Genomic DNA, 11,755 nt, shown 5'->3' with positions numbered 1-11,755 from the left:
TCATGCCTAGAGCTGATCCATGCTGGTCGCTGAGGAAATACATCAACTTTGCGCTGTGGATCGCCGGATCGGCTTTCCCCGTGGACGAAGCGGAGTCCAGCCCGGGGTCGTCACATGTGGTTGCCGCAAGCCCGCCGGCCACTCCTTCATCGAATCCACCGGCCGCGCCGTTCTCAAGCCCGCTGGACGTTCCTCACTCAAGCCTGCCTGCCTCTGCTCACTCTAGCCCACAGGCCTCCGCTCACTCTAGCCTGTCGTGTGTGACGCTGTGTGTATCGTTGTGAAAGCGAAACTACTTTGTTTGGCCTTCCAAAAGAGGACACGACTAGAAATCAGTGGTTAAGTTGTATTTACAACACTGTTCCAGAACAGACAGTAAAAAGACAGTATATGTCATTATAATCCATAATTATGTCCCCACTGGATGCAACAAATGCCTCATTTATAATGTGTTTTAATGTTTTTGTCTCGTCGCTCCGGCCGGACAGGGCATCACAGTATGGAAAGGGGCATAACATTTTCGTCACACGCTTTAGGTATTCAGCCAATCACAATGCACTGGATAGCTGGCCAATCAGAGCACACCTCGCTTTTCAGACCGATGAGCTTTGTAGAAAATAAAAATAGACGCGTTTCAGAAAGGCGGCTTAATAAATGCACTGTAACTAAACCCATTAGATTTTAGCAGACTACATTTACTGTAGATTTAGTCGACTAAAATCGTATCATATTTAGTCGACTAAAACTAAAAACAATTCAGATGACCAAAATATGACTAAAACTAAATGGCATTTTAGTCAAAAGACTATGACTAAAACTAAATCAAAATTTGCGGTCAAAGTGAACACTGGTATGAACTATCAACAAACCACAACAACTGAACAATTTTAAACTAATTTTAAAGCATTTATTATTCTGAGCTAATCTTAAAAAAATATACTTTTGTTCATTAATTCATGTTTGATCATAATACATTAAATGTAAATTCCGTTAGCATTCGGTCACATGTCGATTCAAACCCAAATCCAAGTGTTTCATCTTTAAAATACGAATGAAGATATGTATGCTATTTTCTCATCATTTTTTCCCATCCACTCAAAGTTTGCATTTGCATGCTTCAAAAACTACAATGACATTGTAAAAGTATCAGTGTAAAAGACAGTGTAAAAGTATTGTAAAAGTAAAAGTGGCTTCCAGAAGGAAAAAAAAAATTATTGTTCATTGTTAGTTCATGATACCTAGTAGTGCTGGGCGGTATGACCACCGGTATTTTAAAAATTCATATCATAACAAAAATAAACACCGGTATTCGGTATGAACCTGTATACCGCCCAGCACTAATACCTAGTGCATTAACTAATTTAACATTACTGTAAAGTGTTTTCAAAACTACAATGCACAAGACGCTGGATACAATACAATACAATATGGATACAAATAAGGGGTGACACCTTAAAAGGACATGTAAGGCTGCAGGGATGGTAATTGTATTGTGGTTTTACCATGCAGCAATACTAAATAAATAAATAAAAATATGTCCTATTTGATCTCACCCAATAGTCAACAAGACAGCCATTATGACCCATTCCTAGTTGACACAATATACAAAAGCATATTTCAGTTGAGTTCCACCAGAGAATATGCACTTCTGCATTGCATACTTCATTTTGATCAGGGGAGACAGTAAGAAATATAACCTAATTTAGGATTGGCATGTGTGTTAACTGTGCAAAGTTTTTTTGGCCTACTTGTCTCGTGGCGGTTCACTGCGGGAGCGTGAGGCGGGCATCGTATCTGCTCCTTTGGTGGGGTCACCAGCACCAGCGCTGGGTGGAAGAGTGTTGTTAGTGACCGGAGCCTGTGATCTGGAGCGCAACTTCCTGTCCTTCTCCAACTCAGGGACACTCAGGGGAGCGCCCACACTAAGAGGCCTCCCCCCAGGCCCTGATGAAAACCATTCTCCTGATTTAGTTAGGATTTCCTGTTGTTTCCTGCACAGGTTACATACCCACATCACCTGCACAGACAAATACAAGTGTTATTAAGGCAGGCAGAGATTGTTGATCATTGTAAATGAACAAGATGTACAGTACAGCTAATATATTAGGCTTCAGAATACTTGAATTACATTGTTTTAAACATTCTCCTATAGTATTTAAAAAAACATTTAAAGTAAGTCATAGAGACAGAGAGATATACATAAACACATAAAGTACTTAGATACAGTACATCCACACACTATCAAACATAACAAACGTTGGACTTTCATTAGCTACATTTAGCTAGCATCATTTCAATGTAGCAATTTCTTTGAGCGATAGGCAAGGAATATGAACTGACAATGTTGAGCAGGTATAAATAAGAGCTGCAATATTACAGAATTGAGTCAACCACACTAAACAATCAAGCTCTGTAAAGTATAAAAGTGTCTATTTTCAAGTCAGTCAGTCTAGGCCTACTTCTTTATGTTTGATTCCTACACCTGCTGGATTGCGCTAATTGCTGTTGGCAGATATACAGTATTTTGAAAAGTCATTCAAAGGTTGTAGATCTAGTATTCCCAGTACAAGTCTTGAAAGCTGGTAGTACCTAAAAACCCCATAAATACTTTGACAAAAACAGTTTTCCACTTAGTTCTTACTGAAACAGGACATATCGTAATGTTTCAAAGCTCTTGAAGACTTTTTCTATCCCTATTGTAGTTTTCAAGACACTTAAATGCAAATGAAAACTTTGTCATCATGACATTTCAAACCCATAAGACTTACGTTTATTTTTGGAACGCAAATGATGATATTTTTAATATTTGCCCATCCATTGAAAGTCCATGATGTTACGAAAACTTTCACACTTTGAAAGTATTGATCAGCGCACATACATACAGTCAAACCAAAAATTATTCAGACACCAGATATAATTTTTGATATTCTTTTACTAGTGGGTGCATACGGTGGCCGAGAGAGCTCAACGTGCTGCAAATGAAAAAACACATGCAAAACAACCAAAGGCAAAAACGCGCGGCAAATTCTCACAACACAAACAAATACAGAAACGCGCTGCAAATTCTCACAACACAAACAAATGCAGAAACGCGCTGCAAATTCTCACAACACAAACAAAAACAGAAACGTGCTGCAAATTCTCACAACACAAACAAAAACAGAAACGTGCTGCAAATTCTCACAACAAATCTGTCACGTTAATTAAAAATATCTCAATTTATGTTTCGAAGATGAACGAAAGTCTTATGGGTTTGGTGAGTAAATTAATACTCACCAACACTCACACTTCAAAATTATTCAACTTTCTTGACCTGCAAGACATTCTGCTGCTGTGAACAATTTTTTTTTTTTTGAAAATATAAACTATAATAGAAAATGTATTAATATACATTTGAGTGATTCTGAAAACAAAGTTGATGAAAAATAAAACAAAACAATAAAAAATAATAATAATTAGATCAACTCCAAGTGCTTTGCAGCTTCTGAGACCTGTCTACTGGAATCTTGGACCATTTCTCACATACATAAGCTTCCATGTTTGACTGTGAGGATGGTGTTCTTCTGCTCATAAGCCTTGCCTTTTTTGGACCAGACATACCACTGATAATGAGTCCAAAAAGTGCCAATTTGGTCATATCACTCCATTAATCATTATTCCAGAATTCCACAGGTCTACCCAAATTAATTTGAACATATTCAAGTCAGCCTTTTACTGTATGTTTTTTCATGGTCAAGAGTGCCATTCAGCAAGGTGTCCTGACATGAAGGCCATGCTTGTCTAGCTCTTCATGCTTCTTGTAAGTCTTTGGCAGTAAATTGAGGGTTTTGTAAGAGCTCTTTTGACTTATTCGCTACTCAACTTTAGCATATGCATGGGCTAAATTTATGTGTTACAACTTAAGCTAATTCAGTCTTGTTATAGAGTTTCCATATACTTAGTTGTGTACCGTACCGGAGAAATAAGTTCTTTAAAAACAGCAGTGCTAATTAATTTTGACATAGCTGTATTACCAATAAAATAAAATAAATAAATGAATAATGAATAAATAAAATACTATACTATCAAAATATTACATTATATATTTACATTATCACTTTTAATATGCTATTAAACTGTTGTAGATGCAATAAAAAAATATGTAACTTCAGAAAAGCTTACATTTGTAAATTATAATATATCTTGAATAATATTGAATAATTGTGGTTCCACGTGTATATATATGAATAGGAAGTAACAGAAATCTGAAATAAAAAATGTAACCTTACTGTAAAATATTTCCAAAACTGCAATGCGCCTACTGTAGGAGCACAAGGAGTGTCATAACAGCCAAAAATACATGTATGGCTGTAGGGACAGTAACTGTACCATGGTTTTACAGTGCGAGTGCGTCTGGTAGCATGCTAATTAAAACACCACTGCTAGAATACCAATACTAAACAAATATAAATAAGAAGAAATCAAATTTAATCAAAAGTATTTGTTACAATGGAGATTAACTATCTTCTGAATAGGAAGTAATAGAAATCAGCCATCCTTTTTCTTCATCTGGGTAGATTTTTGCAATGCAAATGCACAAGTTATTATATCATTAGTCTCATATTTGTCAATCTGCCTTCTCCCATCTCTTTCCTTTTCCCCAATGAAGCCCTATTATTGAGCCCTGTAATGGTTCATTCATGAGATGGATGGCTGAGGCTGCCTAAAATACCTTCGCTGACACCATATTTCTTCATTTCCTCTACCCATATTTCTCCCACCCTCTCTCTTACACTCCCTCTCTCTCACTTTTTTTTTTTTTATCTAGCCAGCTAGACAGGCCTGATCTGACATGATTAGCGGGAATGCTAAATCAAATGAACAGCTCTTCCCTTGACAACAAGATCATGCCTTTAAAAGCACAGAGGTCCAATCTATTGATGTAGTATTTGATTCTTAAAGCACTCTTAGAATAACAGTAAATCCACTCCTATTTTAATACATGACAGCTGTCATGGCTGCAGGAAACATTTGGACGAGAAGAACCCTTATTTTTTTTACTGATTTCAGTGATTCTACAAGCTTGGAAAGAAAGCCAAAGGTCTGTGAGATACAGAAATATATAAATCGCATGCACACCCTGCAACCGACACTGCATGTTTTATCGATTAGATGAATGGTGTGAGAACGGAAAAGCAGACATCCTCTGAAAAGCCTGTAACATTAGTCATCTTTAGCACCTGATGATCAGTCGCAAATGGGTTATGAAAGCAGGAGCTTAAAACAGGATATTTTGCAACAGACACAGCTAAAATACTTCATTTCGAGTTCTGCGATGTTATGACAGAGGTTTGATATTTCATACAAGTTCAAATGAAAATAGTATGACTTCTAATGGTGGCAAACTAACTATTTCATGCTACTCACATGGCGGCATCCTCCTAGATATTGGATCCCCTCTCACAGGGTCAACCTTCAACTCCATGAACATCCAGAACAAATTTCTTTGAAGAATCGCCAGTGCGAAATACCTTGCCAGCAAATGTGTCGCATTTCGGTGTTGACCTGATCTTAAAGAGGAGAGAGGCTGTTCTAGGACGGGATGGATATGAGGGAGAGTGAGAGAGAAGGGACGAGAGAGCATCATGGCCTGATTGGATCCAGTTGGCACAGCTCCAGCGTAATCTGAGGTAAATCAGTTGTGCAGAGGCCCACAGCTGTCAGCCAGCCAGAGAAACATTCTCAGGAAGGATTAGCAATCCCTGCTAATCCCACCAGACTATTGCTAGCGTTTCCCATTATTCAATCCAGTGACAAGACAATGCTGCCCATGCTCTTCACCTCAACAGCACTCGGAAAATACCACTGCAACAATGCTCTTGAAAAAATGGACCACATACCTTTAGTCGCTCTCAAAATGGAAAAATATGACATGTTCTTATTGATAAACAGAAAGTAATTCACACGTATAAGTGAAAACTGGTTTGGCAGATCATGATCAGAAGGGTTTAAGGAGGAACAGAGAAAATCAACACCTAATAAATGTGAATATGTTTCGTAAAAGACTGCATGCGTAGATAGCTAGATTACTCATGTGCAGTCGAGGATGGGTAAAATAATCCCAGGCTTTAATCCTTGAATTAGATCAAATTCAAGCCGTACGCACAATAGAGGATTCACTTTCTCTCTGATTCATTTCTTATTTTTTTTCTCCAAAGGCTAGTTCACAACAATATCCAGGGCAGCTAAAGCCATTAAAGCTTCTCATCTTGCAAAGGCTTGATTCGCCCCTTTCCCAATTAGAGAACTGAGGAGAAAAGGGAAATAAAAGATTTTAAAATGTAGGCTGCTAAGACCTGGCCATTGTTATGAGAGCGAGAGAGAGCGAGAGAGAGAGAGAGAGAGAGAGAGAGATTAAATCTGAGAGACGACAGGAACAGTGCTCTCACTGTATTCCTGAACAGTATGAATAGGATTTTCATGTCCAGGGAGATCACTAGTAACTAAGTATCAGAAGACCCCATAAAAATCAGACAGTAAACAAGTATAACTTAACTGCAGACCTGAGGTCAGCACATATGGAAAGAGAGAGACAGATGAGGAATTCTGTGTGTGTGTGTGTTTGTGACATATGAGGACATAAATTTGTATAATGACATGGGTATGGCATAGGTATTACAAGGAGAAGGTGACTTGTGAGAACATTACCCCATGTCCCCATTTTTCAAAATGAGCTTTTTTGTAAAGTAAAAATGCGCAAAGTTTCCTGTAAAGGGTAGGGTTAGGTGTAGGGTTGGTGTAGGGCAATAGCACAAACAGTTTGTACAGTATAAAAACCATTACGCCTATGGAATGTCCCCACAATTCACAAAAAAACAAACCTGTGTGTGTGTGTGTGTGTACATTTATATGGGTGTAAATACAATCTCTACTGTTCTCTAAGCATACGTGTGCCAGCCACCCCCTGCTTTGGTGAATACTGTTCTCCATGGTAACGAAATCAGTGAAAGGAGAGGAGACATACAGAGGACAGTGTGAATCTCCAGTACAGAGTGTCACGCATATCACAATTATTTGCTCTTTTTACTCTTGTTGTTGTATGTTTAAACTTCAGTAGCAAAATATTCTTGCTAAGATTGATTAATTGTATTATCCCTATATGAAAAATATTTTTTAAAAGTACCTATGTGGAATTTTACACATATTAAATAGTGTATAATAAATGTATATAGACAAATATGGCTAATAAAACTTGGAAGTATGAACATGTTAAGATATGGTATTCTTTTATGTAAACATTGTTAAGTTTGATTCATTTCTGTAAATCAGTTCAAACTGTTTGTGCCAGTTAATTCAAAACTTGATTCAATTCAATGTCTAATTTGCATTATCACTCAAAAATGTTCAGTTAAGTCCTTATGTGGCAATTTACACATTTAATAGTAACAGCAAAAACATATATAAACAAATCTGGCTAATAAAACTTGTGAGTACGAGCATGTTAAGATATTTGAATAGCTTCTCTAATGTAAACTTTAAGATTGAATTAACTTCTGTAAATCAGTTCAAACTGTTTGTCAGTGAATTTAAAACTGGATTAAATGACTCATTTGCATTATCACTCAAAAATGTTCAATGAAGTCCTTATGTTGCATTTTTTCATATATTAGTATATATTCATTGATAAATGTTAAAACTTAAGATAGATTTTTTTTATTGCGCAGCCCTAAAAGTGAGTAAATAAAACCAAGTGAATTCAATGATATGACTACCTGAAAAGAACAAAAGTAGTGACATAGGTTTGACACTAAAGAGAACTGAATGCAGGTAGGACAGGGAAAAATAAGGCACTCTATTGCATGAGTAGTGGTCTGGGGAAAAGGGCTGGGGCTTAACTGTGCCACTTCAGAAGAAATGGGTTATGAAAAATAACTGCCTTCCTCTCAAAAACTGACAGATCTGCTGACACAGTCTCCATTGCACACCCCATAGAGAAAACTTGCTCATACATCACACACACACACACACACACACACACACGCACGCACATGCACATGCACTGAAGCACTCAAGGGAATTTTAATATTAAAGCATACAGACACCTGTGACCGGCTGCTTAATGTCAGTACCAGTAAAGGGTCATATCATGAAAAACTGATTTGTTCCTTGATCTTTTGAAAAATATTGTAACATCCCACATGAAAAAATACTACAGTAATTTATAGTAAATACTAGTGTATTTGAGCCATACTATTGTCACGGGTTGTCGAGGAATGAGGACAGCAAACGAAGATGCATATTTCCAAACAGACTTTACTGAGAATACTGATTTGGTACAACACAAAACATAAGCTAATCACCGGAAAATTAAAGTATACTACAGTATTTATTACAGTTTATCAGTTCACTACAGTATGCTGTAGCATTCATTAACAAAGTGTTGTAAATACTATAATATATACAGTATAATACACTTTACTATAGTATGGTTCAAAAACACTATAGTATTTACTATAAATTACTATAGTATTTTTTCATGCCCCATTATTTATAATGCCCCATTCTGTTTTAGAAAATATTATATCCATGCACTTATAGCTGCCACACATCAATCCACAGAACAGACTCCTAAAGGACTTTCACATTTCCTTGGCTAGCTCTACTACTAGAGGACTGAAAGGAGGAATAGCATGTGCGCACATCAGCATTTGTGCAAGCCGTATAAACAGAACAGGGATAAATAGAGTCCCTAGCCAGCTGCTGGTCAGAAGGGAGGTGTTACACTGGTAAATGAAACTCATTCCTTTCCCTAACAACATGGCTAATGGCTAAGCTAAGCAGTTTTTAAGCTAAAAGGCTGTAAGGAAGAGATTGCTTCTTTATTATGTTAGCGAGCCACAAGCATGTTGCTCATGAATCATCTTTGCATTAGCTTTCCAAAACATTTCCGCTAGTGAGTAATTTTAGCATACTGTATGTAGTTCAGGTAGAGGCTAAATGCTAAGTCCAATCTGCTATATGATTAATCACATCTTGTTGGCTAAAGCCCACAGTATACTTTAATTGTTTTGCGCGTACATGCTAGGGTATGCATACAGTGTGCATGATGAAAATTTCATCATAAGCATACACTGTAAAAAAATTTTTTCAAAGTTGTAAATAAAACTGATTATGTTAGTATGTTTTACGAGAAAATACTATTTCAGTCTACCAAAATTTCACGTTTCATTCCATGTGTTACTTGAGGTTTCTATGTAATAAACTGTGAAATTTACTACTGTAGAAATTTCCGAGTGAAAATAGTTTTGAAGTCAATCCTACACCTTTTTTTCAGTGTAGTATATAACACGCATATTGTACATGTACAGCTTGTTTTTTCTAACCATGTATACATCAATCAATTATTAATTTTTTTGTGTCAGACTGCAGCAACTGAGTGTAAACACATTTTTATCAGTCATAACTTGTAGTAGGGCTGCACAATTTGGGGGAAGAGGGGGAATTGCGTTTTTTCTGATAAAAATTGTGATTGATCATAAGCTGCTCACGTGTAAACAGACACAGTGCCACACTTCACTTTGAAACATGAAGCACATATATTTATTTAATTATATCATAGCTTTGAGATTTGATAATCACACACTAAGCCATATACTGATTTTGGTTTTATTTCTATGCAGCCCTAATGTTTGGAGAGAAATAGCGCAAACACTGCACAAAGATGAAACTTTTTAGTGCGCATGCGTCGACCGCCTATGTTAGTGTATGCTATCAAATGAAGTATATGCATTTGGTTGTACGCATAGGATAAGCGTACATGTACAAAATGAAGCATACTTTGGGCTTACTGATGGAAAGACCACACCTATATGAAAGCTGAGCTCTTTACCAACATTACAACCACACACATGACATTCAGAGGTATATGCTAAAAAAAAATCAAGAAAGGAAGGATATTTCTATTTTAGCAGCATAAATTTAACACTGTTACCAGCCATTCAGAGAGAGACAACAAGCACAATAAACACAGACACCTGACAGGAAACACATCACACACATAAAAACGCACAAGTCGCAAGTGCCCACTGGAGTGCAGGGTAAGTATTTCTCTGAGTGCTTTCATCAATACTAACAATGTGAATTACGACTATAGTATTATGTGCTAAAACCTTGAATTTTAACCTTGAACTTTCACCCCGTGGCATGCCTGTTGCAGTCCCAGGGCACAAGCAGGTGCAGTGAACATGCACAGATAAGCATTCTCTCATCACTGGTAGCACTTTAAGTGAAAGGAAATCCATTCCATGTTCAGAACATGTCACTGCTGAAAATCATGTAAGTGCAGCTTACATAATGTTTAAGTTAAACCCATTTGACTAAAGAGCAACCAGTTGTGAGACATCAATATTCCAACAAATCCAAATACCCTATTCCCCTAACCCCCTTGCTGTGGCAACAACTTCGGCATCCCTGGCGATAGCAACAAGGAAGGGAGGGGGATGGGGTTCAGTCAACACATGCTAGTTTCCTATTAGCTGGCTCTCATGAGGAAATAATTGGTGTTGCTCATGCAGAATCTACAATACTCAAAATGTCTTACCCTGTCTTTCCCTATGAGACACTTTGCATGAACAGAAGACAAATAATGGACGCAATATTAATCAAATTTTGTTTGTGCTCAATATAGCAGAAAAAAGTAACTTTCAATCATAACACAATGTAGGGGTGTAACCACGGTGTCCTGGCCAAATTGCCCCCCTGGCCTTTGTCAATCATGGCCCCCTAATCCCCAACCACTTGATTGGCTCTATGACTCTCTCTCCTCTCCACCTGTAGCTGGTGTGTGGTGAGTGCACTGGCGCCATTGTACTGTGACTGCCGTCGCATCATCCAAGTGGATGCTGCACACTGGTGGTGGTTGAGGAGCAGTGTTGGGCAGTAACGCATTACTTAGTAACGCACTACTGTAATTTGATTACTATTTTAGTAACGGAGTAATTTAACACGTTATAATTTTCAAAATAGTAATTAGAGTATAGTTACAAGCCAAGGTCTCTATACATTACTGTTGCGTTACATTGCTGACAGAATGCAGTGTTTTATAATCTAGAGATTGTAAAAAGGATGTAGCACAAGTACTGTCGAGTCAAGTGCCAGTGGATTATAGACATGCTCCCGCGAGACCCGACGCCACAGCAGCGCGGGACAAGATGGGCGAGTGCTGGTGGGTAGACACTCGTCTGTGTGTGGGATGCGGAAGAATAAAATGATTCACGGGACTCCTGCAAAATAGAAATATCTAAACATAAAATATCTAAAACAAATAAATTGTTATTCATCTATTGCACAAAAGCAACATGAACTAATATAAAATATAAACGATTAACAGGTGCAAGCGTATGCAGAGTTTCTATTTAAGCTATAACACGTGTTCGCTGCGTTGAGCAATGCAGTGCTGAAATTTACGTGCTCACGAATCCTCTCATTATAACACACAAATTGTAGACATTATGAAAGATTCATAATGCATATATTTATTGTGTTATAACAGAGATTTATGAGATTGCGATGAACTGAGATGTCTTTTAGAGATTATAAATGCAGCGCTCTTTGCTGGCATTCTGTCATACTGTAACAACGCGCAGTTGTTCTATAGAACGTGGGGCTAACTGGAGCTAAGCTAGGCTACTAAACTGTTCCTAAGCTAATTGCTAACAAGTTGCTTGCATCTACACGTCGAGACTTTTAATTTGGTTATTGGAGAGTGCGAACACTC

At 37.5% G+C, this 11,755-nt stretch overlaps 1 protein-coding gene across 2 annotated transcripts in view; it reads right to left on the bottom strand.

Annotated features, from left to right (window-relative positions):
* Nucleotides 1–11,755, bottom strand: part of rims1b (regulating synaptic membrane exocytosis 1b) — a 109,386-nt gene that overhangs the window by 72,006 nt on the left and 25,625 nt on the right. The window contains exons 4-5 of one of the 2 annotated variants that reach the window (XM_016550228.1): nucleotides 10,580–10,600; nucleotides 1,749–2,017 (exon numbers count right to left, since the gene is read on the bottom strand). In XM_016550228.1, coding sequence (XP_016405714.1) covers nucleotides 1,749–2,017; nucleotides 10,580–10,600 — 290 coding nt within the window. Of the gene's footprint in view, nucleotides 1–1,748; nucleotides 2,018–5,406; nucleotides 5,748–10,579; nucleotides 10,601–11,755 lie in introns of those variants that run through there. The other variant, XM_016550229.1, reaches the window with a different exon arrangement.

The sequence above is a fragment of the Sinocyclocheilus rhinocerous genome, unplaced genomic scaffold, assembly GCF_001515625.1.
Source record: "Sinocyclocheilus rhinocerous isolate Xijiao unplaced genomic scaffold, SAMN03320098_v1.1 scaffold1907, whole genome shotgun sequence".
In the NCBI taxonomy this organism is placed as follows: Eukaryota; Metazoa; Chordata; class Actinopteri; order Cypriniformes; family Cyprinidae; genus Sinocyclocheilus; species Sinocyclocheilus rhinocerous.
This window is presented reverse-complemented; position numbering and strand designations above follow the sequence as displayed.